The sequence below is a fragment of the Lactuca serriola genome, chromosome 3 (genome assembly GCF_051521515.1).
Source record: "Lactuca serriola cultivar US96UC23 chromosome 3, Lser_US96UC23_V15, whole genome shotgun sequence".
Lineage (NCBI taxonomy): Eukaryota > Viridiplantae > Streptophyta > Magnoliopsida > Asterales > Asteraceae > Lactuca > Lactuca serriola.
Genome location: NC_136410.1, coordinates 92028909 through 92042994, shown reverse-complemented (window position 1 = coordinate 92042994; position 14086 = coordinate 92028909). Strand labels below are relative to the sequence as shown.

The window sequence follows — 14086 nt, the reverse complement described above, 5'->3', positions numbered from 1 at the left end:
CAAGCATGAGTGTTTATAAGCCCTTTGCTTTTGAAGTGGTTTTAATTGAGGAAGTTACAAAATTTAGTCAAATTTATTTAAAGAATTTTTATTTAATAGTTAAAACTATTTATGAGGCTATTTTATTTAGGGTTTCTTCATAGGTGGCAAAATATGCATTCGGTTCCGTCTCCTTTTTTGTGGTTTTGTCATCTCGCCTTCTGTTTGCGGTCATTTTTTTTAGTTGAAATCACAGATGACTCTACCTTATTTGCGGTCACCTCTCCACTCGTCTTTGGTTTCGTTCATGTTTTTTTGTTCATTTTTCATAGGTTTCAACGCCGAAAGATTGGTATATGCTTCATCTTCGGTTTCATTGACCCATCTTAAATTCCGTTCTTCGAGTTGATTTTTTTTCAAGACAAATTAACATGGTAATACGTAAAACCGCTAAAGGAGTAACAACATATTCGACCATCTAATTTACTATTAATATTTATGTAAATCTCTTATTTTGAGATTTGGTGAAAATACATTATCAGAGAAATAAAATGTTATATCTTAATGACAAGAAATACGATTTTTCAAACTTAAATGTGATACCTTATGTGTGTCTTCTCATATTTATAGTGGTATTTATAGTGGTCTACATAAGTTTAAAATCTTTTAAAAGGCTTTCTCAAATAAACTAAGCAATCGAACATGTAATTGAACATGCAAATTACATGTTCGATTTTGTTGTTGTTTATCCGGTTTTTCATTGGTGTGTGTTATCCTTGAACATGTACTACTAGGTTAATTTGTCTTGAAAAATATCAATATGAAGAACCAAACCTTAGACGAGTGTATGAAACCAAAGATGAGGCATATACCAATGTGCGGTTTCATCACTGAAACCCAAGAACAATAAACGAAAAAAACATGAACGAAATTGAAGACGAGTGAAGAGGAACCCGCATATGTGGTAGCCACAGGGGCAAATCTAAGGCATTGAGAGTGGGGGGCTGTGCCCCCAACGACCTACTAATTTGCACATATAATAATATTAAAAATTTTTGAATAGTTTTTTATGAAGAAATACCCTCATTCAAATTTGGGCTAGGCTGCATGAGATTTGGGGTGATGGCAACTTCTTTGGTTAATGAATAAAGGACTAAACTAAGGCTAAGGTGCAGTTTGTTTTTTTTTAAACCTCTTCAAAACACTTACTGCTGCGTGGCATAGCACACGCGCAATCTACTATGCTATTTTTAGTTTTTCTTTCTAGAATAAAACTAATAGCTTGTTTTATATTTTTAAATTTTTTTTTTTAAGTTTTATATTTTCGTTTTTTACATGTTATTTTTAGTATCCTTTCAATGTTTTAAGACTAGAATTATTAAATTTTGGTGTTGAGAATTATTTTCAGTTTATAAAGTCAGTTTATTTAAATTTCAGTTTACTACAGCAGTCTGTAGATGTTAAAAACAAACATACTTCTTATTATAGGCTGCAACCGTTTGTTCCACCTCTTCTACTACAGAGGATTGCAGAGGTGGTCCGCAGACTTCATGAATTTTCACTTCGAAAAAACAAACAGCACCTAAAAGTTTAAAATAGGAAAATAGACAAATCCCATTTAGTTGGCTTCTCTAGCTAAAATGCATCAAACGAAAAGATTTTTTGTTAAAAATTATCAACGAAACATATTCCCCCACGATTTCTCTAATCTCTTTGTCTCTATCGTCCTACAATCCAATATAAATAAAATAAGTGTTTAAATTTTAAACTAGTTTTTTTGGTAATTTTAAAAACCCAATTTTTTTGTATCACTTAACATTTTGTCATGTTTAATGTTTTTATATAAATATATGTGCTTGTAAAATTATGTTCTTATATATGATAATGTAATATGTGATTGTATATAACTAATTATGATTGTGAACATTGTAGTCAAATGAAATAGAAGTCTTTAAATTTGACAAAAATATGTTACCCTTCTACATATATTTTGTAAATTACATATAGATTTTGTTTTTTTATAGGAATGGAATAATAGTAGATCTTTTTTATTTGACCCGATTATTTTTACCAATAGTTAATCTAGTGCCCCCAACAAAAAAATTCTAGATCCACTGGGTAGCTTCATCTGCGATTTCAACTAAAAAATATGAATTTTTTTACAGTGGAATACAAAATCGAAGATGAGGTAACGAAACCATAGATGAAGAGACGAAACTGAAGGCATGTTTTGTCACAAATTAGGAAACCAAAGACAAGCTGACGAAACCACAAATGAGGTAGCCTCATCTATGGCTTCAGTGGTAAATTTTGAAAAAAAAAATAGTTTTTGGCTACTAAATAAAAAGTGATTAGAGAAAAATAGCTAAATTTGTAATTATTTCTTCTTAATTTTAGCTTTTACATTTTACATGCAACTCCTTTTTCTATTAAAACATTTCATTTTACTACACCATTATTTAAACTTCTAATTTTTTATTAAAATTTATATTTGGAAATCATTATTATATGAGTAAATTACAGTTTTTGTCCATATGGTTTGATCAAATTTGCACTTTCAGTCAACATTTGAAAATTTGACAGAGTTAGAGACAAAGATGGAGTATGAGTAGAGTACGAGAAGAGACTTTGAAAAAGCTTAGAGAAGAGCTTGAGGAGCATAGTAGATGACAAAGAAACAGATAAATGGGATGTGAAAGAGTAGAAAGAAAGATTACAGAAGAAATATGCAATAGATAAATGAAAGAAGAGAAAGAATAGCAATGTATGCTATGAAAGAAAGAGTTGGATGACAGAGTATGAGAAAGAAAAGGAAGATAAAGATAAGAAAAGACATAAAGAATAACTCACTAAACATAATGTCTGATATCGTAGGAATTTAGATTTATTTTTTTGTAGGTTCAGATGACAGCAACCGTGGTACTAGAAGATAATACAATAGTTAGAGTGTATGATATTATTTATGTATTTTCCTCGTTGTTCCAATTTGTATGTATGATTTTATTGTAAACCCAAGATTAACCTGCAATTTTAAGAAGTCGGCGGCCGGGAGGACCAACCGTATGAGCGATGAGTATCGACTTGAATTCGGAATTATACTAATAAATATTCATATAATTTAGTAATTGGTTATAATTTAGTAATTATACTAATAAATATTCCACTAAGTATACTATCTGTTTTATGTAGCAAAAAGAATTGAAGCGCATCCCTACATTTTTGGAACTTTTTCTTATTACCCACCTTACTCCAAAGGGCGAGAAAAAATTCAAGAGTTGGAGTTTTGTACACCCACTGCTAGAGAAATATGTGTAATTTATCTTTTTTTTTTTTTATTTTTAGATATTAGTGCTTCAACTTCCAATAGAGCAATAATAACAGTCGTTTTGTTTTGATAAAATGATGGAGAGATATACTAGTGTCATGGTTGAAAAGTACGGGGAGGACCTAACTAAACATTTGGAGGGTGATGTTTACTTGTGGGTGCGAGAACAAGAAATGTGAGGTAAATGCAGACGTATTTATGGGGTAGGATGTTCAGATCTGCATTTTGTTGTCATTGGGACATCATCCAATAAGAACAAACTGACCTCTTCAGGCTACTAGTAGTCACAACTTTCTATGATAGATAAATAAAAAATGTGAAGTATATAAAGTACGTTGTCATTATAGATAAAAAAATCAAGTTTGTTGCTATTATGAACAAAAAGTAGAATGCTATAATGGATAAAATAAAGTTGTTGCTATTATTTAAGAAACATAGAAGTATATGGTCTTTGGTAATAAATAACAATTAAAGTACATTGGTATTATGAAAAAGGGTAATATGCTATAGTGGATAGAAAATAAAAGTATGTTGCTATTATATATCAAAAATGATAATATGTTCGAATAAGAAAATATAAGTTCATTCCATTTATTAGTATAATATATGTATATATAATAGATAAAAATGTTAATATATACTTTGTTTTTACAGGTAATTTCCTTATACCCCCCTTATAGACCAGCTTAATGAATGAGACCTACTAAGGGTTAGACTGACTCGTCTTATACATACATACATATATATATATATATATATATATATATAAGTATTAATCTTTTAATATTATAATAGTATAAGGGTCGAATTTTAAACTTTTAAAACTCTAGGGTTTAGAATTTAAATATTTCAAAATTAAAACTTTTTAATTAAAATGTAAATTCCAAAAGTTGAGGGTAAATTTTGAAACTTTTCAAAATATTTAGATCAAATTTGAAAAACAGTTAAATTAATCATATAATTTATCTTTATCACATAATCTGACCTAATCCAATTAATTTGGCAAGATAAACACAATTCAAATTTTACAAATAATTATCTTATCTTATAACCTTGTAATTATTTTAAAATTTGACCATTATCTTTTAATTTTATTAGGATATCCATTACCATAATAGAATCAAATTTTAATTTGCAAAACAATTTATGGTAATTATCCAAAATAAATTAGAGCAAAAAAATCGAATTTTTCTGTCAGAACCGACTTCACGTCGTGATAAGCTTTGTCACGTCATGAACCTGGTGCATAACCAAAATCGAAAATTTTCTAGCTTTGGAAACTTAATTTTTGCATCATATAATAGAAAAACTACCCTAAGCTCTGATACCACTGATGGGTTTTGAGCATAACATAATTCTTATGGTGTACATGCAACCCCAATGTTTTGGATCTAGGATTTTTCTCAAGTTATTATGCAACAATAAATTAACCAAAGCATGAACCCTAACTAGCATACAATGTTGATTTATAACATAAAACAAAGATTAGATGAATGCCTTTTTCTTGTAGCTAGCGATCTTCAACCTTTGAGAGCTTAGTACCTCAAATGTGATACCACTAATAAGTCACAACCACCAAGAGCAATGGAGGATTATGAGAGAGAGGTTAGGAAGCACTAAAAATCGCCTACGGTTTTCTCCATAGAAGCATAGGCCGATTTAGGGAGTGCTAGGGGCTCCTTATATAGCTGAGATAATAGGGTTTCAGTTAAAACCCTAATATGGTTGCTTAAGCCTTAAGCAGTCCAATGGATCCTTCCAGAAGGCCCCATATGGACGAATTCTTCTATGGGCTTCCATAGAATTTGTCTATCCCTTCTATTAGGAGTCCACAACCCATCTTGTAATTAACAATTAATTACAATATCAATCCCCTTAATTTAATAAGTCTCTTTTGATCACTAAATTAATTCCCAATTAATTCTTGATCAATACTAATTAAAAAATATAATTTCTGAATTAATATATATTCTTATTATAATATATTAATAAATCATAATTAATCTCATTTGCTCATAATTCATCCAGTCAAGTTGCTATGGTGAAGGCAACCCAAAAAAGACCATGCTACTATCGGGTCAAGTACATACCAATTATAGTTATGAGCTTAAAAACCTAATCCAACAAGAATAGTGTCTCCTCCTTGGAGGGGGGGGACTTTTCCCCAAATGGCTAAGCCGCCACTAAACCTTCCCCCCTTGGCTCAGCCGCCTCACTATACTCCGGTCGGGTGGCTCTAACGACCTTCTCTGTTGTGACCTCGCATATCATCTCCAACGTCGAAGCATACTCTCAGAGAGCAAGCGTTCGGAGATCCATGTCACATCAATTAACAATATAAATAAATCTTATAAAATAAATAAATGAAAAGAAAATAAAAAAGAGCAGCATAGTCTTTTTATATGTAACAGGGATGGAAGACATAATAAAACCATAACCTAGAGATGAAAGACGTAATAAAACGAAAATGTAGAGACGGTCCAAGTGCAAAAAAAATCTTAGGCACCAAACTAGTAGTTTTTACTAAACCATCAGTTTCAATAATTTGTTCTTTTTTTATATTACTAATGTATGTATGTTTCTTTTAACATTTTTTTAGGTTAGAGAGTTGGAAAAAGCTGATGCCGAATTGGCCCAACAAAATGTAGAAATTGCTGAAAGACAAGCACAGATGGAAAACAAATGGCGGAAATGGTCGAATTCATGAGACGATATAATTGTCCCGACAATCCACCCGATCCATCAAATACTCCATCGAATGCTCCTTAGGTTATTTGTTGTAAACGTTTATACATATTTACGACTTCTATATTATGTTGTTGGTTTACTCGGTTGTTTAACTTGTGTTCTAATGTGTAAACATTTGTAGGATTTTAGATTTATGTTATTGTGTGTATGAATTTATAATATAATTTTGTTATTTGTATTCGTTTTTTCTATTTTTTTATAGTTACACAATTTCCCGGAAATTCCTAGAAACATTCTGTCGCAAAAAGTTGTCAACAAAGTACGGTAAAAGGAAATATCTCGAAATATGGTTCTAGGAAATTCCTCAGAAAAATATTCATATGTAATTCCTCAGAAAAACTTTCCTAAGAGATTCCAAAAAAATAAATTTCCTAGGCAAACCCTCACAGATAACAACAAAAATGATGTCTAAGAAAAGCCTCAATACTTCTGATAAAAACTTTTCCTAGGAAATGCGTTGGAAAGTTCCTTAGAAACCTCTTTCCAAAAAAAACATTTTCTAGATGGGTTTTTCCTTAGAAATCCAATGACGAAATGAACACCCCAAAATCCCCTATTGTATCCCCAAATATCAATTGCCCTTCCAAAAACCCTATTATCATCTTCGATTACCATTCAATTTTTTAGGATTTTGAACATTCTCGTTGTATATCAATTTTATATCCATAGATACGATCCACTGTAGATTGGATCATCAAAACGCATGATAAGTACTTGAATCATTCAGGAGAATCCCTCTCGACCGTTTTCTTCAATCAATTTCGCATTTCCAATTGTAGAAGCCTTTGATTTTTCAACGTTATTCGTTTCATGGTTGACTCTGCCTGAAGAAAGAAATTACAGATTGATTGATTCTCCATGACGATCAAACCACAACAACCATTATTGCCACCAGGAAGGAATGATAACCTCACAGTTGATAGGAATGCAAAAATATTTTGAATTAATAAGTTTGTGCTATATGATTCCCGCTTCAAGATTGCATTTGGGCAAAAAAAATTTAAGGCTTGGTGATGAAAACAAGGTGTTTCTTTTTCTGCCCGCCAAGTGTTTGATAAAATGCCTAAATGAGTTTTTCAAGTGTTGTTGCCAATTTTCGACTCAAGCTGGTGTAGGGATTCTATCCGGCGTGGGTTCCATTGTGCGCACTCCAGACTTTTGTTGGAGTGTCACTGTTTCTTTTGGGTTAGTGCTTCTAATTTCAGGTCTCACCTTGAGGCTTAAATAAACTTTATTTGCTCGTTTATGGCATCCTCTCATTCATTTGAGAGCGGGGCTTGGCCGTGTCCTTTTCAGGGGTTTCACTATTGCCCAAATGGTATCGTTGGAAGTAAAGGGATTTCCCGTATGATATCTCATCTCAAGAGCTTGCACCTCCATACAGATGAACGCAGAGCAGTGTTATGGGAGGCTATTACTTCTGACATTGGATTGTTTATGTATGTGGCGGAAACTTTGAAGGAGTTTGGTCAATGGATATGTGGGGATTGCATGAAGCTTCATGCCCTGAGTCGTTCATATCACCACCCGGGTGGCTTGATTAAGTTTATTGACGAGGCTGATGACATGAGCATGCATATTGTTGGCATTCCAAAGCCGCTACCCAATGAACCGAAAGCCGACCTCAATGATGGGTTGGTGATGGATGCTCAACTACTTGATCGTGTTTTTAAGCTGCCTATCACCACTGTCAAAAGCATCCCTCATAACTGTCGTATGGCTTTCTCTCGGGCTTTGAAAGCAGCCCTTTCCAAGGTGGTTGCTCATCCCGGATCCGTTGAAGCGTGGGTTGCTTTGTTAATTCTTCCTAGGTGTACTCTTAAGGTGTTCAGGCCCAAGAATAGGCAAGAAAGTAGGTCTGGCAACAGGAAGTCTTTGCAGCATCGTAATATCTTGAGCGCTTTAGCTACTTGGGGGATTGAAGACGGTATCGCCAAGCTAGTTAAAAATTTAGTTGACAATGCAAGACTGGAGCAACAAGATAAAAAAGAAGAGTACATTCAGGAGAAAAGAACACCGGGCGGCACCAATGTCAGACAATGTCTTCGTAAGGTTGACGATGGATATTTTACAGCAGCAGTGAAAGTTTTATGTTCTTCGGGGGTTGCTCCATTTGGGGGTGATACCACGAAGGCATTGGAGGATAAGCATCCATACAAGCCACCGCCTTCCATGCCCAACACCATATTTTCAGAACCTCCCCTGGTAGTGGATGTTGACAATGTCTTTGGGGGAATTAAATCCTTCCCTAAAGGTACCTCGTGTGGGAGGGACGGGTTGAGAGCTCAACACATTTTAGATGCCCTTTGTGGAGAAGGTTCAGCGATAGCTAAAGACCTCCTACATGCTATCACTTCTGTGGTTAATCTATAGCTAGGGGAAGATGCCCTTCAAGCTTGGCAGAATTTGTTGCCTCTGCTCCTCTCACGCCGCTCTTAAAACCTGACAAGGGAATACAACCTATTGCAGTAGATACTATATGGAGACGTTTGGTTTCCAAGTTGGCCATGAAAGGGATTGGTAAAGAAATTTCCAAATATCTCAATGATTTTCAGTTCAGAGTTGGGGTGTCAGGTGGCGCTGAGGCCGTTTTACATAGCGCCAATAGGTTGTTGAGTGAGCGCCATGATTATAAATCTCTCTCTATGCTTACCGTGGACTTCTCTAATACCATTAACTTTGTTGACAGATCCGCATTACTTCATGAGGTCAGATTGAGGTGTCCCTCTATTTCCTTATGGGTAGAATTCCTTTATGGTCAAGCAACAAAGTTATATCTAGGCAACACACATATTCAGTCTTCTACTGGGGTTCAGCAAGGAGACCCCTTGAGACCACTTCTCTTTGCCATTGTGTTGCACCTGCTCTTGCATAAGATTAGAGACAATTGCAAGCTTCTTCTCCATGCATGGTACTTGGATGATGGCACACTTATCGGAGATTCGGAGGAGGTGGCCAAAGCATTGGACATCATTTCGGTGATTAGCCCAAAATTGGGCCTTCAGCTGAATATCAAGAAAACCGAGCTCTTTTGGTCCTCGTGTAATGGTAGGAAGTTACGGTATGGGCTATTTCCGGCGGACATCGGGAGGCCGCCTTTAAGGGTGAAACTTCTTGGGGGAGCTGTTAGTAGAGATGCTAGTTTCATTTGCAGCTTAGCCATTAAGAGAGTCGAAAACGCTGTGAATTTGATGCGCCTCCTTCCACAATTGTCTGACCCCTAGAGTGAGCTCATTCTTCTTCGGTCTTGTATGGGTATTGCTAAGCTTTTCTTTGGGTTGAGGACTTGCCAACCCGTTCACATGGAGGAGGCGAAAATATTCTTTGACAATGGATTGCGCGGGGCGATTGAGGACATTGTGGTTTGTAGGGGCCCTTTCTTTGGTGACATACAATGGCGAATTGATTCCTTACCCATTAGGTTTGGGGGTTTGGGTTTATAATCGGCAGTAGAGGCTACCTCATATGCTTTTGTTGTCTCAAGGGCCCAATCTTGGGTATTGCAAGACCACATCTTACGGGATAGCGGTATACATGGTATGGATTCTGATTATGATTGTGCCTTGGCATCCCTTCGCAACAAGCTTCCAGATTTTGACCTTAACAATTTTACTACTAAAGACACCCCCCCCCCCTAAATCCTAGAATACACTGGCGAGTGCCCTTTTTCGTAAAATTGTCCAAGATATGGAAGTGCATCCAGGGGCGGACGCAGGATTTCATAGTAGGGGGTGCACGGGAAAGTTAGGGGGTTGCACAATAGCAGAAAAAATAAAATTTTTTAAAAATTTCGAAAAGTTTTCCATTGCGGCCGAAAAACTTAGGGGTTGCCGGTGCCACCGGTGACCCCCCCTAAATCCACCCCTGAGTGCATCTCGACATGACAGCTCGGCAGAAAGCGGTTTTTCAGTGCTTACGTGCACCACATGCTCAAGATTTTCTTCCGGCTATCCCTATAGATGGGCTTGGCCAACACATGTCTCCCGTGGAGTATCGTACTATTCTCAAATATCGACTCATGATTCCCATATTCCCAGCTGACGACATATGTCCTGTGTGTCGCAAGGCATGTTTTGACTCTTTTAGAGAGCATCTAGTTCACTGTAAAAAAAACTCTCGTGGTTCAAACACAGGCACGATATGGTTAGGGATGTTTTGTTTGACATATTTAAGCGTGCCAGGGTTTCCGCTAAGAAAGAGACATCTGTTAATTCTAAGCAAAATTCTGAAATCAAGGCTAAAAATGTAAATTTTAGACCAAATTTGTAATAAAGTTTGAAATTTATGCCAAAAATATAAATTTTGAACCAAATTTGTAATAAAATTTAAAATGTAGGCCAAAAGTGCAACTTTTGAAAGTGTGATGATTTGTTGACCAGGTTAATTGTCAAAATGAATACAATTTCCGATTTTTAGGATTTAATTGAATACATATATATATATATATATATATATATATATATATATATATATATATATATATATATATATATATATATATATATATATATATATAGTTTTCCATAAAACTAAACACAAACAAAAATGGAGGCCACTACGTTTTGGGGGAGAAACCCTCAAAGAACAAAATCTCGGTTGGCATGAGACATCTCATCCTCACTAATGATGAAATTGGTTTTATCATATTGTTTATTATTTTTTTTGGTATTTAATTTTCACTTATGATGCAATATTATATAAAATTTTCTCATTCTCACTAATGATGAAATTAATTTCTAATAAAAACAATACTTGATGTTTAAATTAAATTTTCAAATAACATCCAGGAAAATAATTGAAACCAATCACCCATGAATCTTGATTTTTAGCAGCACAGTATAATACCAACATACAAATTAATACTAAATACTAAGTGCATTCGTCTCAAGTTTACTTTATGGTCTTAATCCATCCCAACATATTAATCGTGAGCATGGCGGCATCTTCACACAAACTCAAAAAAAATGGTAGCATTACAGCCCTCTTTGATGCAGACAGCTGAGTTATCAATTCTTCAATGCGATCAAACAATGCACGCATTTCGTGCAACCATGTAATAATGGGGTGGATCATGCATGCTGTGCAACCATGCATATTAGTATACTTTTGCTTAATTTGTGCCATCATGAGAAAATTATCTACTTTTGCATTAATTTTCTCATGCCTAAACACAGCCATCAATGTCCCAAGGTTCCATTGTAATTCCCACGCCCAGTGCATCTCAACGTATGGTTTGCTATGTACATCCATCCGAGCCTTGTCAATATCGCTATTTCTATTTTCTTTACACTCCTTTACCAATATCCCCAATTGTTTCACAAATACTTGTGCTGATGCCATATCCTCCATTGCTGTAATCTCCTGCAACGTTTTCATGATCACATAAACTTCATGTTTTTGTAATGTAACCGGTTCATGTTACAATGTTGCATATTTTGGTATGGTTATGCTTGTCGTACTGCATAAACTAGGAAAAAGGATGAACCGAATATTATATTGGCACTGTGTAAATACCTCACATGAGATCATTGGGAAGATGGCACTTGGAGAAACATCATCATCGTTTTTTACTTCAGTACAAGTAGTTACCCTCTCTTGTGCTTGCACCTCCAGGTATACCTTTTCTACAGGTTTTGTTGTAAACTTCAAAATCTTTGTGTTAGTAAACGCAAAAGCTTTATGTGGGACTAGTTTCATCGATGAAGATAGACTCTGCAGAAAATTACATATAGGCATATAGATCAGTGTTAGTAAACGCAAAAGCTTTGAGTATTGCGGACCTTCCTAAATTAAATAGATTTAGTTATGGCTAAGTAATTGCGATTCTCATCAAAACCATTGATTCTTTTGATCTATGCTCTATATTCATTCTTACACTCACACAATATTTGTGATTATCAAAATAAACTACCCATGTGTGTGTACACACAGAGAGAGAGAGAGAGAGAGAGAGAGAGAGACAACATAAAACTATGGAGGGGGTGCAAGAACTCTTGATATACCTTCCTTTGTGAAAAGAGACGCTGCAAAAGATAACACAAAAGGAAATTAGATATAGTTTAATGCAATCTTCGTAACCATGTGTGTGTATATACAAGAGTATTTTCCATACTCCAGATTAAAGATCTTGGTAAGATGCAGAAGATAAACAATATCAATGACAAATACCTTGAGAATCCCCAAATTAAGTGTAAGAAACTTGACACTTTGGAGTTGTTGAAGCAAACAAACTATTCTATGAATATCTGCTTTGAATGGATCGTACATAAAGAGTTCAACCTTCTCCAAAGAATGGAAACCTGATGGTGTAGAAACATACCAAGGCTGAGAACCTTCTATGACCAAGGAGGTAAGCCCAGGTGCAGAAATCAGATGCTCCCCTTCGCACCTTATAATTGTGAGATTCTTGAGTTGAGGTGCAACCACATTCACAACGTCCTCTAATTCCATATCCGGGGGTGTAGATACAAGTGTAAGATCAGAAAGTCGAGGAAGACAGATATTTAAAACTTTGGTTTCCGTCATTCTGCACCGGTTCAAGGAGAGGTTCTTCAAGTTGGTGCACTTGGAGAAAAGACCGATATCATCATAATCAGACAGTTCGACTTGGTGAAGATGCAAAGTCGTTAAAGCTGGGAGGTCCCACTTTGGTGTCGCAATAATGGAATATGGGCATTCAACTATATTCCCTCCAGGCAAACGTGTAACACTTAGTTGTTGGAGATTGTGAGAGAATTTGCAGCTGAGAATTCTTGTACCAGATTCATTGTCCCTAACTGTTCTCCCAAGAACGAGATTGACTGAATAATTTACTTGATTATTACGGTGTGAGAGAACATTATAAATAAAACTGGAAAAGTAGCGCTCATTATTGAGATTCTCGAACTTCAGAGAGGGCATTGAAGTCCAGATAAACCTCCATCTAGATGACAATACACTAGTGCTAATAGCATCTTTGATGTTAATGAAAGATAGGATTTTATGGATTAGTTCATCTGGCAAGCTGCTTAATCTGTCGCGTTCTACATCAGCTGCATCTTTTCTTGTAGATATGAAAAGATCATTAAGCATTCGTATTATCTCCATAATACCTGCAATGGAATATAATGCAACAATAAGGACATACAAAACAAACCAACCAAATTCTACAATTCCCCATAAGGTTGGTACTTCTCCACTGTAACAACAAAATTCCCATAATGAATTATATCTACAAGATATGTGTTTTCCTTGACGAAAACTAACATTGAAAAAATCACTAAATTGACTAACAATTAGTCAGCTAACTGACTTCTACACAATTAGGTATCTAACAAAGAAATCCAAGTTTCCTCTGTTCCAACAATTAACAAAATCACAAATTAGGTTAATAATGCAGCCATAAACTTTGTTCAAACAAATTCACAATCACAATTCGTACATTGGGTTCTCAATACACTAATTAGATTTAAAAAAAAAAAAAAAAAAAAAAAAGTTAGAATTTTGTATACTTACCGCACGAGAATGGAGGATTGGGAGATAGAGTCATTTAGCAAAGACAAGTTCAGAAGACTAGATGTGTTGTGGGTAAAAGAAGTAGAAAAACGACAGCAACGAGGAAGGGGAAGCCAGCCTTAGTTGTGTCGTCTGTCGATGTCGATGGCCTTTATACCGAAAAGTAAACCAGGACGGATGGGATGGAGGCGAAGTTTTGGTGTCAACAGCGTAAACCAATCATGAGTGTTTATAAACCCTTTGCTTTTGAAGTGGTTTTAGTTGAGATAATTACAAAATTTAATCAAATTTATTTAAAGAATTTTTATTTGATAGTTAAAACTATTGATGAGGCTATTTTATTTTCGGTTTCTTCGTAGGTGGTAAAATACGCATTTGGTTCCGTCTCCTTATTTGTGGTTTCGTCATCTCGCCTTCTGTTTCGTCTTCCACTAAAAAAAATCATTTTTTAATTGAAATTACAGATGACTTTACCTTATTTGCGGTCACCTCTCCACTCGTCTTTGGTTTCCTTCGTGTTTTTTTGTTCATTTTTCATAG

The 14086-nt window shown here is 35.1% G+C and overlaps 1 protein-coding gene across 1 annotated transcript; it reads right to left on the bottom strand.

Moving 5' to 3' along the window:
- Positions 1-10785: 10785 nt before the first annotated feature.
- On the bottom strand, positions 10786-13748 carry LOC145092863 (uncharacterized). The gene is made up of 5 exons (XM_079030850.1): positions 13547-13748; positions 12221-13143; positions 12055-12075; positions 11567-11764; positions 10786-11413 (listed from the first exon to the last, which is right to left on the bottom strand). The coding sequence occupies exons 1-5, from the start codon at positions 13578-13580 to the stop codon at positions 10943-10945; spliced, it is 1647 nt and encodes a 548-aa protein (XP_078886976.1). The 5' UTR covers positions 13581-13748; the 3' UTR covers positions 10786-10942.
- Positions 13749-14086: the final 338 nt, after the last annotated feature.

Bases quoted from the DNA above. Each gene is read 5' to 3' on its own strand.
- LOC145092863 (XM_079030850.1), bottom strand. From the start codon at position 13,580: ATGACTCTATCTCCCAATCCTCCATTCTCGTGCG. The intron at 12,076-12,220 runs GTATTTGTCATT...TATCTTTTGCAG, and splicing joins TTAATTTGGGGATTCTCAAG to CGTCTCTTTTCACAAAGGAA. The intron at 11,414-11,566 runs GTATTTACACAG...AAAACGTTGCAG, and splicing joins TCCCAATGATCTCATGTGAG to GAGATTACAGCAATGGAGGA.